Source organism: Desmodus rotundus, chromosome 3 (genome assembly GCF_022682495.2).
Source record: "Desmodus rotundus isolate HL8 chromosome 3, HLdesRot8A.1, whole genome shotgun sequence".
NCBI lineage: Eukaryota > Metazoa > Chordata > Mammalia > Chiroptera > Phyllostomidae > Desmodus > Desmodus rotundus.
The window spans coordinates 151,173,538-151,187,972 of NC_071389.1; the positions used below are offsets into that span (position 1 = coordinate 151,173,538).

Consider the following 14,435-nt stretch of genomic DNA (forward strand, 5'->3'; position numbering starts at 1 on the left):
CAGCATGTTCTTTCACCCCCATTCCCTGCATAAGTTACTGAATTGCCTGTGAGAGAATTAGAACCTGTCGTTTCCTTTTCCGCATCCTTGGTAAAACACCAATCTTTACATGTGGTCTAGGGAGCTCAGGACAAAGAGGAAATTTTAAATCTCAAGAAAATTAGTGTAAACTTCCCTTAGTATAGTGAGAAGCAATTAACCGAGGCTTCTAGCTCATTAAATTGAGTTTGAAATTTCCTTCCCATTTTTTCCTTTTGGGAGAGATATTAGTCTGAATAAATGAAATTATCTCTTGATTATTTTAATGAAGAACATGATTCAGTAGGGCCTGAAGTGGAGTGTAAGATTCTTTTTTTTTTTTTTTTTTTTTTTTGCCCTGGCTTGTGTGGCTCAGTGGATTGAATACCTGCCTGAGAACCAAAGGGTTGCCGGTTCAATTCCTGGTCAGGGCACATGTCTGGGTTTCAGGCCAGGTCTCCAGTGGAGGGGTGTGTGAGAAGCAATCACACATTGATATTTCTCTCCCTCTCTTTCTCCCTCCCTTCCCCTCTCTAAAAATAAATCTTTTAAAACAAATAAATAAATAAAAAATTTTTAAAGATTATATTTTTTTATAAGCTCATGCTTATTCTCATGCAACTGGTGTGAGTTCTGGCATTTGGAAACTACTAAATAGATACTCCCTAATAGCAACAGATCTGGAACAAATTTTATTTTTGGCATTGTTTTACATTATATAGTTTCTTTTGTACAGACGGTTTACCTTTCTACATTTTAATTTTTGCCACTATTATAAAATTGGTCTATCTTTTCTGAACACGTATCAGTTAACAGAAAGGGAAGGTGATCCAAAAGTGCTTTAGTGTCAAGGAACATCATCAGCCTGAAGTTTGAAGATAAAAGACAATCATGTATCACCAATTTGTAAAGGGATTAAAAATGCTTTTCTGTTTAAAAAAGAACAAACAAGACGGGGAGAGGGTTGATGAGGATGGTTAATAACTGATTATAAATAAAAAGAATATATTAATCCATAGCTCTCTATAATAGCCTAATTCTCACTAGTAGTAAAATTTTTCTTCTTTTCTGAAATTTGTTGGAGCATTCAGTAGTTTGTATATATTGCTTGTCCAAATCAGTGATTTGTAAACTTTTTTATTCCACAGTCTTGCTAAAAGTTCCCATACCTTCCTTTATGATTTCCCTGCCTACAACATTTCCTATTCTTAAGAAACAAAATGTGATCCTAGTTTCTCATTTTGTCTCAGAAATAATCCGTTTCCTACTGAACTGTGGTTGTCTAAGTATGGGACTGAGAAGACAGGAAAGAAATGGGAGGCAGAATGAGGAATAACTACAAAAGAGAGGCTAAGGGACTTAGTGGTGAGACTTGCTATGGTTACAGAGACTGGTGCCTCCCTTTACCAGATCTTCCCAAGATACCTAATGTCAGGTTTAATTTGGAAAGGATTGACATTCCTTTCAAGTAACTCCTCTTCCTTCCTGGGCCACAGGTCTCACCAGCCCAGCCCACCCCTAGCACAGGAGGGCGACGGCGGCGCACAGTGGATGAAGATCCCGACGAGCGGCGGCAGCGCTTTCTGGAGCGCAACCGTGCTGCAGCCTCTCGCTGTCGTCAGAAGAGGAAGCTTTGGGTGTCCTCCCTAGAGAAGAAGGCAGAGGAACTCACTTCTCAGAACATTCAGCTGAGTGTGAGTGGGTCCTGGATGATTGTTGGGATTGTTGAACCTTGAAAGTGGGGTTGAATCAGAAAAGAAGTGGGACAATATAATAGAAGATGGTAATTCTTTAAATTAGGACAGATCCAGAAAATGTTCCAGGAAGAAGGCAGAAAGAATCCCATAAGTCAGAGTTGAAATCTCTTCCCCAGAGGTTGGAAAAGACACCATCTATTCCCAAATCTGCTACCTAGAATGAGTCATTCGTAGACCAATTTGGATGAAGGGAATTAGATTAAGTACCCCAGGGTGCTCTTTTAAGTCATCAGTACACTCTGACTGGGATTGTGGGACACCCAAAGGGAAATGCATTTGCCCCAGATAATGCAGCTTAATAAAAAAAAGAAAGAAAAAGCAGCACAGCCCTGGCCGTGCAGTTCACTTGATTAGAGCATCAGCCTATATATGCCAAGGTTGCAGGTTCCATCCCCAGTCAGGGCACATACAAAAATCAACCAATGAATGTATAAATAAAGGAACAACAAATCGATGTTTGTCTGTCTTGTCTCTCTCTCTCTCTCTCTCTCTCTCTCTCTCTCTCTCTCTCTCACTCTCACTCTCTTCTTCTCTCTAAAATCAATTTTAAAAGAACACTTGTCAATGTGATAGGTAAAAAAATAAATTAAAAAAATACAAACACAACTAGAACAATTTTATAATCCATATGTTTTCTTGAATATTATTTTCTGTTCTTCTGATTATTATTAAAATATTTCATTATAAGGTATTATATACCTTATAATGAAATACTATTTATATATAACATATATATAATATACACACACAGGTACAGAATAAAAACAAAGTCTGCCCTGGCTGGTGTGGCTCAGTGGATTGAGTGCTGGCCTGTGAACCAAAAGGTCACTGGTTTGATTCTGTCAGGGCACAAGCCTGGGTTGCAAGCTGGGTCCCCAGGTATGTAAGAAGCAACTGATTGATGTGTCAGACACATTGATGTTTCTCTCCTTCTCTTTCTCCCTCCCTTCCCTCTCTCTAAAAATAAACAAACAAACAAAAAAGCCCCAAAGTCCTCTTCATTATGCCTTTCCAGACTCATTCTCTTCCCTGTAGGTAAGTTTGATGTGTACCTACCAGACAGATAAGTATTTCTAAATATTATTTTCATTTATAGTTTTTGTAGGGGAATCATGGAAGGATTATGTGTTAGTTTTAACATAAATAGGTTAACAGTCTCTCCTGGAGATCTGGCCACGTATATAGAAGATCTACCTCATTTTCCTTTTTAAGATTTTATTTATTTACTTTTAGAGAGAGGGGAAGGGAGGGAGAAAGAGAGGGAGAGAAACATCTGTGTATGAGAGATACATCAGTCTGTTGCCTCCCACATGCCCCCAACTGGGGACCTGGCCCACAACCCAGGCCTGTGCCCTGGCTAGCGATGGAACTGTGACCTGTAGGTTCTCAGGCCAGCGCTCAATCCACTGAGCCACACCAGCCAAGTCAACCTCATTTTTCTTACTAGCTATATAGTAGTACATTCTAAGTGTGGATATATTATAAGGTATGGGTATTTATAATGTTTCTAATTTTTTTGTTAGAACAGCAGTGCTGCAGTGAACATTGTATGTACTTGAGTAGATCTGTTAAATAGATTAATGGAAGTAGGCTTTCTTAGTTAAAGGCATATGCATTATTAATTTTGGTATAATCATATTTATCCTAAATAGGAGTAATTTTTCTATTGTAAATCCCTACTTTTCACTGTAAGCAGCTCCTGTCATTGAATTCATGACTATTCTGGCTCTGGGCTATTGAAGCCTTGTTGGATCAGAAGTGTCCCAAATTTGGAGAAGAAAATAGAGGCAGCATACTATCATCACTTCAAAAGAGATAGTCACTGAGGTTAAAGAGCAGAGGATGAATTTTCTTGATGCTCTTTTCTTCCCTCCCTCCTCAGAATGAAGTCACATTACTACGCAATGAGGTGGCTCAGTTGAAACAGCTATTGTTAGCTCATAAAGACTGCCCAGTCACTGCACTACAGAAAAAGACCCAAGGCTATTTAGGTAAGTGGCTCACAACCTAAGCAAAGTCAGTCAGTAAACTGCATGTATTGAGTGTCTTGACTGTTTATAATTTTTAACTCCATTCTGAATGTTCTGGGGGCATCCAGACTGATGAGTAAGCAGACTTGATGGAGCAACCAGCCCTACAAAAAAAAATTTTTTTTGAGAATAATACAGAGTTATCCTAACTATCACACTTGGAGATAGAGGGTGGCTGTGTTTATTGGGTGCCTACTTTGTGTTAGGCACTCTACCATTTTTCCATTTCTCTTATGAAATATTTTATCTCCATTTACACACAGGAAAACAGCACTCAGATTAGTCACTTACCTGAAGTTGTATAAAGCTCCTGGCTCTGCCAGAGCCAGGATTCACATCCAGGTCTTTCTTATTTTAAAGACAGTGCTTTGGCCTCAAAGAGGATATAAATAGCAGATGATACATGGGGGTTTGTTAAGCATTGGTATTTGGGAGTATTTTTTATCTTTCTAATGAAGGGCTGATGTTGGTTTTAGTTCATATTCTATAAGCACACAAAGTAGTACTAGAAAGATAAGAGAGTTTTGCTCAGGACAAGCACAATCCTAAAATCAAAATTATTGTCAATAATTTGCTTATGGACAGTAAGAGTTAATAAATCATTTCCCTTTACAAATAAATTCATAGAAATGTTGGCTATCAAATTTTGGTATATTGAATTATTTTTCTACTATAATTTCACAGATGTGTTTTCACAAAAAATGAGTAACCACATCACCAATTTTAAATATCTCTTTAAATTTTAATTTTAATATGTACTTAAGAGTACATTCATATACTAAGCAGATGTTGATTGAGCCTGTTCTGTGTTTGGCACTGTTTCACATGCTGAGAATATAATAGAAAACCATAGATTAGATTAAACTCCCTGTCCTTGAGGGGCTTATATTTTAGTAGGTGAGACAGACAATAAATAAGATAAATAGGTATAATTATGGTATATTGATAATAAATGCTTGGAAGAAAAAATAAAAAAGGGAAGAGGAATATAAAATGTTGGCAGCGGAGTTGAAATTTTAGATGAGGTAGCTTTTGAATAAAGACCTTAAGGAAGTGAAGGAGCTAGCCATGCACTTATGTGGGAGAAAAGTACTGCAAGCAGGAGCAAGGGCAAATGAAAAAACCCAAAGTGGGAGTGTGCCTGACACATTCTAGGAACATCAAGAAGGCTAGCATGGGTGGATTAGAGAGTATGGAGATTGGAGAGTAGTTGGAGATGAGGTAGGGAAGGTAAAGGGAGCATCTCTGTGTAGGGCTTCATCAGTCATGGTGAGGACCTCGGCTTTTACTATATACATTGAGAACCATTAGAGGGTTTTCAGCAGAGCTGTGACATACTGATCTGACTTGCATTTGAACAGTATCACTCTGTTAGTGTGGGAGTTATGGACAGAAGCAAGCAGTCCACTTAGGAGGCTATTGCAATTATGCACAAGAGATGTTGGAGCCTTGGACCAGGATGGTGGTAGTGAAAGTGGTTAGAAGGGGTCAAATTCGGGATATTTTGAGGTTAGAGTGACAGGGTTTGATGACAGGCCAAATGGCACAGTATATATGAAGAACGAGAAAAATCAAAAATTGTACCAAAGTTTTTGGACTGAGCAACTGCAATAATGGATTTGCTATTAATTGAGATGGGGAAAGGGTAGGGGGAATGGATTGGGAGTTATATTTGGAGCTCAGTTTTGGACAAGCTGAGTTTAAGAAGCCTATTAGTCTTGAAGGTGGAGTCTAGCAGGCAGTGGTTATATGGGTCTGCAGTTCAGAGGAAGGGCTGGAAGATATGACTGTGGAGTCAGCATATAGTTAGTTTTTAATGCCATAAAACTGGTTGAAATGTTATTGTCAAGGGAGAGTGCAAAAAGAGAAAAAGAGAAGTCCCAGGACTGAGCCCTGGGGTACTGCAACATTGGAGGTCAGACAGATGAGAAGGAACCCACAAAGTGACTGAGAGCTGCCAAGGTAGGAGGAAAACCAGCTGGGTAGCTGAGTGTAGTGTTCTGTGAACCAAGATAAGAAAGTGTTTCAAGATGTTTAGTGATCAACCGTTTCAAATATTTTTCATGGGCTAAAAGGAAGACAAGGACTGAGTATTGATCGATATGAAGTCTATATAGAATAAGTTTCCTACTCATTCCCTTCAAGAACTCTGACTTGCAGTCAATCCATTAAACTACTTATTTGTCACAGCAAAAATGTCCTTAGTTCCTGCTATGTGATGTAGACATTATGGTAGATACTAAACACAAGACAAATAGACTCTCATCAGCCCTTCATCTGAGAGACTCATGGGGTTATGCAGAGATAAACATGTCAACCTATTAATAGGGTAAGCACAGATATCCCAGTTAAAGAGCCCTTAGACTGGGAGCTTCCTGAGGACAAGGCTACCGTTTTATTCTTTATGTACCCCAGTGCTTGGCACATGAATGATGCTCAGTAAATATTTGATGAATAAATGAACATATGTTCTGAAAGCACAGCAGTAAAATAGTTAATTTCCTGAGTGCAACAAAGAAGGCTTCGGGGACTTCTGGCCTAGATGGAGGTGTAGGAAGATACAATTTGCCTCATCATACAACCAAAAGAAGGACAACAACAAATTTAAAAACAAAAAATAACCAGAACTGCCAGAAAATTGAATTGTACAGGAGTTCAACAACCAAGAAGTTAAAGAAGGATTATTCCTTCTGACTGGTAGGAGGGGTGGAGATGGGCAGCCAGGGCAGAGAGGATGTGTGGCAAGTGCGGCTGGAGGACCAAACCAGGCAGTCCCACATTAGCATGCAGAGAAACCGGGAGGAACAACTGGTGAGCGACACAGACTGTGCAACCCAGGGCTCCAGCGCAGGGAAATAAAGCCTCATAACCTCTGACTCTAAAAACCTGCGGGGGTTGTGGCAGTGGGAGAAACTCTCAGCCTCACAGGAGAGTTCATTGGAGAGACCCACAGGGTCCTAAAATGTACACAAACCCACCCACATGGGAATCAGCACTAGAAGGGCCCAATTTACTTGTGGGTAGCAGGGGAAGTGACTGAAAGTGGGAGGACAGCCCTGCAAGTGGCACTGTTCCCTCTTGGAACCCTTCCCAAATTCAGCGCCTGGGTTGCCCCACCCTGGAGAATACCTAAGGCTCTGCCCCTTTCCACATAACAGGTACACCAAGACAAAAAAATATGGCCCAAATGAAAGAACAGATTAAAGCTCCAAAAATAGAATTAAGCAATGAAGAGATAGCCAACTTATCAGATGCAGAGTTCAAAACACTGGTAATCAGGACGCTCACAGTCATGGTTGAGTATGGTTGCAAAATAGAGGAAGAAGTGAACACTATGCAAAGTGAACTCAAGGAACATATACAGGGAACCAACAGGGAAGAGAAGGAAACCAGGACTCGAATCAACAGTTTGGAGCAGAAGGAAGAAATAAACATTGAATCAGAACAGAATGAAGAAACAAGAATTCAAAAAGATGAGGACAGGCTTAGGAACCTCCAGGACAACTTTAAACATTCCAACATCCGAATCATAGGAGTGCCAGAAGGAGAAGAGGAAGAGCAAGAAATTGAAAACTTATTTGAACAAATAATGAAGAATTTCCCCAATCTGGCAAAGGAAATAGACTTCCAGGAAGTCCAGGAAGCTCGGACAGTCCCAAAGAAGTTGGACCCAAGGAAGCAAACACCAAGGCACATCATAATTATATTAGCCAAGATTAAGGATAAGGAGGACGCTGAAAAGCAGCAAGAAAAATGGAGACAGTTACCTACAAAGGAGTTCCCATAAGGCTGTCAGCTGATTTCTCAGAAGAAACCTTGCAGGGAAGAAGGGGCTGGAAAGAAGTATTCAAAGTCATGAAAGGCAAGGACCTACATCCAAGATTGCTCTGTCCAGCAAAGCTTTCATTTAGAATGGAAGGACAGGTAAAGTGCTTCCCAGATAAGGTCAAGTTAAAGGAGTTCATTATCACCAAGCCCTTATTATAGAAGTGTTAAAGGGATTTATCTAAGAAAAAGAAGATGATCAAAACTATGAACAGTAACATGACAACAAACTCACAACTAAAAACTGAACTTAAAAAGAAACTAAGCAAACAACTAGAACAGGAACAGAATCACAGAAATGAAGATCACTTGGAGGGTTATCAGCAGGGAGGGGAAGAATGGGGAAAAACATTCAGGGATTAAGAAGGATAAATGGTAGGTACAAAATAGATGGGGGGAGGTTAAGAATAGTAAGGGAAATGGAGAAGCCAAAGAACTTATATGTACAACCCATGGACATGAACTAAGGGGGTGGGGAATGCTGGTAGGAAAGAGGGTATAGGGCAGAGTGGGAGAAAGGGGAGAAAAAATGGGACAGCTGTAATAGCATAATCAATAAATATATTAAATGAAATTTTAAAAAGGCTTCACAGAGGAGGTTAATATTTGATTTCTAAAAGAATATTCAAGTATTTTTCAGGTCAAGAATACTACTAACTGTTGGAAGTTTGCCCTCATTCCACAGATCTCTGTTTAAGCAGACATAGAGGCTATCTGGTATTTAAGAAAACTCCTTGACTGATGAGCAACATGGAGTTGTCTTTGTATGCAGTTCAGATATTTGTGTTATTGTCACTTTAGGTAGAGTGACATTACTCATAATAAATGTTTTAAATCAGTAATACCTAACTAATGAATAGTCAGGAGGGTCTACAGACCTCTTTGGGATTTGTTGTGTTAAGTGTACCTTAGCCAAGGACTGATCATTTATTACATAATTTTTACAGCTTGATATTTATCATGCTTACCTGTGGTACAACTGCATGCTAAAGGAAAATTTTTTAAAATGGAATGATTCAGTTCCTGTGGGAATAAATCAGAGAAGATACCTAAAAAAGAAATCTATTTTAAATCATGTTTAAATGAATAAGAGGAAGAGTATTCCAATAAAGGGTAATGAACTACATACAAAGACCTAGAAGCCATACAGCGAAATTAACATGTTGGGGATTTGCTTTATTGGGATAGGTAGGTTAATTTTTCTAGTTCTTGCTTCCCTTCACACAGCTTACCGTTTCCCAGCTCATTCATAGTTTAGAAGCCAAGATTCTGGGAAGTTTCTCCCTGTCCCCCGCCCCCCCAAAAAATAGGCTTCCTTTTCCTTTGGTCTGCTTTAGAATTATGACAAAAGGTAGTCCTCCCTGTTTCCCCATTCTGTTTTCTAATTATTTGTTCTCTGTTCTTTGCCCTCTTTCCCTGGCAGAAAGCCCCAAGGAAAGCTCGGAGCCAACGGGTTCTCCAGCCCCTGTGATTCAGCACAGCTCAGCAACAGCACCTAGCAATGGCCTCAGTGTTCGCTCAGCGGCTGAAGCTGTAGCCACCTCAGTCCTCACTCAGATGGCCAGCCAAAGGACAGAACTGAGCATGCCCATACAGTCGCATGTGATTATGACTCCACAGTCCCAGTCTGCAGGCAGATGATGCCTCCCCTTGTGGAAGGGTCCCCAGCCAGAGCTCGCCCGTCCCAGAGCCAAGAGAGATGTCATCTTATCCCCTCGCATCTGCCTTGGACATGGCAGTTTGGGGGGGAAACTGTGTGTTGTGAGTAAAGGACAGATGTGGGGCTTTTCAGCCACATGGTCATGTATGTTGACACCTGTACTAGGAGCCTCCCAGCCCCAGAGCCATATAGATCATCCCCTAAGGGGGGGTTTCTGATGTCCCCACAGCCAAAGGCCTTTCCAGATGGCCTGAACGATCAATTACCCTTGCCCATGCACGTGTACTTCTCTCTTTTAACACTAACCCTTGCACTTCTAGTTTTTGGGTTTCCCATTTCCCTCTCTTCCCACTAAGCCACGACTGTACCTTCTTGTTCCTTAGCAGCATGCCCCTTCCTGCTAGGTAGAGGGAGCTAGAATCGACGGCATGTCACCTGCTGACCCATCCCCAGCCCCCTCATGGACTCAGGACTTTGTGTCCCTGTAGCTGCTTATTTATCCCTTTTTACCCATCCAAAATTCTAATCAAAATATTCACTTAGGGAGAATGTAAGGTTACCTTTGATGTATGAAGTAGCAGTAATTTCCAGCTCTTCCATAAACTTTAGTCTTTCTCTCTATCTTCTATCAAAAAAATATAAAAAATAAAAACAAAACAAACAAAAACCAAAAAAAGCAAAGACAAAAGCAACAAAACCCCCAAGAGTTCTAGTCCTTTTTTATCTATTTCCAGAGCTATTTGTCTCTTGAGTTTTCCCAGTCTAAGTGGTGGGGTCTTTCCCACCTCCCACTAAGTCTTGGCAATCTTACCTTGTGGCCTTATTAGATAGGGCTTGGTAGTGAAAGGGGGAAGAGCCCAGAATCTGATTGGCTGACTCCTCCCCTCCCTGCTCCATCCTCTTCAGTCTAATCATCAGGTCAGGCAGGAAAGCTCATTCCATGAGGTTACTGGATTGATTCTTTTATTCTTCATATGAGTCTACTGACCAAAGCACACATAATCCTTTTGGTCATCTTTCTGCTTCTGCCTCTCCCTCTTCATTCATCTGTCCACATTACTGCCTGTCTCTTCCATAACTAGTTCAGATGCAGCACCGTGGAAGCTGTTACGTAGCTCCCTCGCTTTTCCCCCGTCTCTCAGCCTCACACATCTGTCTTCTTTTCTGAGCTACGGTCTTATATTCACAAGCACCCAACATCCTCTGCATCTGCCTTCTCTCTCGGCAAGCTCCTAGCCTAGCCACTAGGTCTCTCTGGTTCTGCAGCGTTTCTTCAGTTCCACTCTCTTACCCCTAGATGCAGTACTTCTCCAATGTCTAAGCCCCAAGACTCTGAGGCATCATAGCCAAGGTCCTAAGAGGGTTTTCTTGAGTATAAGGCTGGATAAGGGGAGGCCGGGGAGCAGCAGGTGCAGTACTAATCTCAGCAGAAGAGCCTTGCTTGTTGAAGGGTATAGCCTGCCTGAGAAATTGGTGACTTGCTCTCAGCCATTCTTACATTTGAAGAGTTTGGTTACAGGGGGAAAATCATCCCTCTTGTCTCTCTCTCTTCCACATGAAGACTTCTCATCTTCCTTTGGCTCTGAACTATGCAATTTCCACCAGGGCCATAGGAAGCAATCCAAAGCCAGGGGCCTGTGGATAAATATGTCAGCTTTAATAGCTCTTCAGTATGAAACCCTTCCAATTGTCCCAGAGCCACCTTCTGCCATCTGCCGAAGCCAAGAATGTCCTTTTCTCCATCCTTCCTACCTCCACCTTAAACACACATACAGAATAACTCCCGGCTTCCGTTATTATTTGTCTTCTAAAATTGGCTATCATAGGGGAACGAGGAAATGTTCTAAGCAACAAAATTCCCACCTCCTCAGAGTGATAAACTGGTGAGCCAGTCAGATGACATGTTCTACTGCATTTGTTTTTAATTTTCCCTCCTGCTTTTCAGAGTCCGTGCTGAACAAGCCACACCTGGTGAAGAGAAAGGAGAGAAAACATGGTTTTCTCATCCTCTACCACCCGGGACCCAAAAGGAACAGCCCCTGAGGTGGCTCAGATTAGCAAATGGCATGGCAGATGGTCAGGAAGCAGGTTACCACCTCCAGGGACTCCACTTGCCTTTAAAAATTCACAGCCATAACTGCTGCTCAGGACTTATCTTTTAGACGGCTGCTCCCTGGGCTTTTCTCCTGCTTTAGTTTTGTTTCATTTTTTTATTACCTTGATTTCCCGCTAGCAGCCTTGCCCTTAAGCTTGACTGAGTTTACGACTCCTAAGGAGCCTTCATAAGACTCTTCACTATTTTTCTTCCCCCTTCAGTCAAGTGTTTTTTAAGTTAAGAATCAGTTTGTCACTGTACACATGCCCCGCCTCACTGCCTGGCTTTGGAGGCAGTTTGAGTCCTGCCAGTCTAGTCTGTCCCTGAGTAGGATGGCTAGTTTCTGTAGAGGGTCTTGTTTACTTTCTTAACCCCCATGTCTAGTTCTCATTTTCATCAGTGGGAAGTTAGTATTGGGGACCTAAGTGAGGGGTATTGACAGAGCCAGAGTAGTAAAGCATCAGTGACATGAGGAAGGGGCGGGACAGAACCCCCCAAACACCTCTTTAGAGGGTCCACAGTCTCACTAAGAAGACAGCAATTGCTTACCTGGAAGCCTCTCTTACAGTCAAGGGGAACATCATTGATCTTGTTACTGCTGTCAGCCCTGTGGTCGTTCTCCCTCGCTCTTTACCTTCCAGACTCATCTGGACCAGAACATCGTGGAGGGCATTACTTAGCCCTTCTTAACAACCATGGCCTTTCCAGGGACTTAAGGAAAGACACACTCTGAAAGAAGCTGGGAGTCTGGACCCTTGGGACTCTTCCACGTGAACACATGACTCAGGCCTCTCACTTCACTCCAAAAACACAGCTGCTAGATAACCAAGGCCATAGAGAAAGGGACCAGAACTAGGTCTTCTGGAATGCGGACTTTCTGCCCCATTCCCTTGAAAGCTTGCCTAGAGTTGAAAGTCTGAGAAAGCCTCCCCTGCAACTAGGGTGGACTAGAAAGAGTAGGACTTCTTTTTACTTACGCTTTCCCTGTTGGTTATATAGCCCAAATCTGGCTTCCTTCAGCCTGCACTCATCTTCTTGGCCCTGAGCACTAGACCATATACTCTCGGTGGTGGTAAAGAGATAACCTAACTGAACCTTACCTTGCCGCCTTCCCTTTGCCTGATGTGTTGTTCTTGGCTCCTTGCCTGATTCACTGCCCTCCAGCACCACGCATCCTGGTAGATGGAGTGCTTAGTCAAAACCATGCCCTCCCTGTCTGCAGCCTGAACCACCACGCAGACATCACGATATTCCTCCTCTGGTTCCTAAGGCTCCTATGTTCCTCACTGAGGCGCTCCCCTGAAGGTGCTAGCCCTGAGACAGCTCTTCCCCCAAAAGTTCTCCCTTTCTTTCATAACCTCCTTTCCATCCCCAAATCATTATTTTCCATTAATATTGTACATTGTATACACAGGAAGGAAATGTATTTTTTTTTATTTCATAACCAGTCTGTGTAGAATCCAGTCCTGGCTGTATCACATATGTCTTGGTTGATGTGCTCTTTCTGCTTTCTTTAGACTTTTGTTTGACAGGGGCGGAGGGAGCAGCAAGACAAGTGAGGACCCTCAACCTCCCACAACCCTAATCATCCCCTCAACGTACAGAATTCTCTGTTTCTGTTTACAAAACACATGCGCACAGACATAAATCCCCGCCTCCTCCACTCCCCAGGGTGCTGACCCGGCAGGAATGAGCATAGATGGCTGCTGGCCACCATTCCCACCCTCTCCACCAGTTTGTTCATCTCTCTCTGGGGTAAAGTCCTACTCCAAACTGAGAAAAGGCTGGGGAGAGTAGGGAAGGTTTAGGCAGCTTATGTCCTTTGTAGATGCAGGTTTGTGTTGTAGCTGCTAGGGTTTGTTTTTTAATGGGAGCTGGTAGCACAGAGAAATCTTACCAGCATTAGCTACTACTGGTGAGTGATGTTGTAGCTGTAAGAAATGGCTGTGAGCACTAGTTCATTGACTGCCTTAGGGCAGTGGTTCTCAGAACATGGTCCAGGACCAGCAGCACCAGCATCTGGGAACTTGTTAGGAATGTACATTTGGCCCCCACCCCTAACCTATTGAGTCAGAAACTGGGGATGGGCTCTAACAAGGACTCCAAGTGATTCTTACACTAAAGTTTGAGAACCATCGCCTTCGGGGCAGCTGGGAAGTTCTTGTAGGGTATCAAGACTATGTAAGTACCATCCTCTGCCTGCGCACTAACACATGTGTTTTTCCATTCCCTCCAGTCCCCTCTCTCCACTCCCGTGAAAACAACAACCACATTATTCATCTCAAAATCTAGGTTTGTCTTCATCCTACTTAGCCCTACAACCTGTCCTGCATCAGTCTAGACAGGTGCTGTTCCATAGTCCCTTGCAGACTGGTCACTCCACGCTCTATTTCAGGAACGACCAGCTGGCATTTAGCTGTCCTGTTCTCCCACAAACACACATATACACACACACCCCTTCAGGCAGAGAGATGAGCCTCCAGCCTTAGCAGTGGAGGCTGCACCCTCCTGACAAAGAAAACAGTGTCTATCAATGTTATATCTCTGCTCATCTGTATATCTTGGACATGTAGCAAAACCTCTCCATCTCATCAAGGAACTCCGTTGTGGGTCTGAGTCTCCCCAGTCCTCAGTGGTGGACTTTGACAGGTGAGAGCATGCAGTGCTACAGGCTATTTTGTTACAAAACCATCTCCCCCACCCCCAATTCAGCATCATCCCCGTGAGCAGGCTCTCACAATCTCCCAGGACGGGGCTGAGGCAGAGTCTTCGCTCTATTCTCCCTAACCGTCCCTTCTTCCTCCCCCCTTGCCACTTAGCAGTTATCCCCAGCCATGCCTTCTCCCTCTTTCCCTTGCCCTGACATATATTGTGCCTTATTTATGCTGCAAATATAACATTAAACTATCGAGAGAACCACTGTTATGTCTGATACTTCAGTACTCTGATCTACACATCCCATTATCCACTCATTCTGGGAACCCATTGGACTTCCATGTCTGATATTCCTCACTCTCCCATTCCTTTGAACAGAAGGAGCCGATATTCTT

General features: G+C 42.5%; 1 protein-coding gene across 6 annotated transcripts in view; it reads left to right on the forward strand.

Moving 5' to 3' along the window:
• LOC112318242 (cyclic AMP-dependent transcription factor ATF-7) overlaps positions 1–13,948 on the forward strand; it is a 94,778-nt gene extending 80,830 nt beyond the window's left edge. For all 6 annotated transcript variants that reach the window (XM_024575384.4, XM_045184087.3, XM_045184086.3 and 3 more), the window contains 3 exons: positions 1,515–1,712; positions 3,658–3,766; positions 9,054–13,948. In XM_024575384.4, the coding sequence (XP_024431152.1) occupies positions 1,515–1,712; positions 3,658–3,766; positions 9,054–9,271 (525 nt within the window). In that variant the 3' untranslated portion in view covers positions 9,272–13,948. The remainder of the gene's footprint in view (positions 1–1,514; positions 1,713–3,657; positions 3,767–9,053) is intronic.
• Positions 13,949–14,435: the final 487 nt, after the last annotated feature.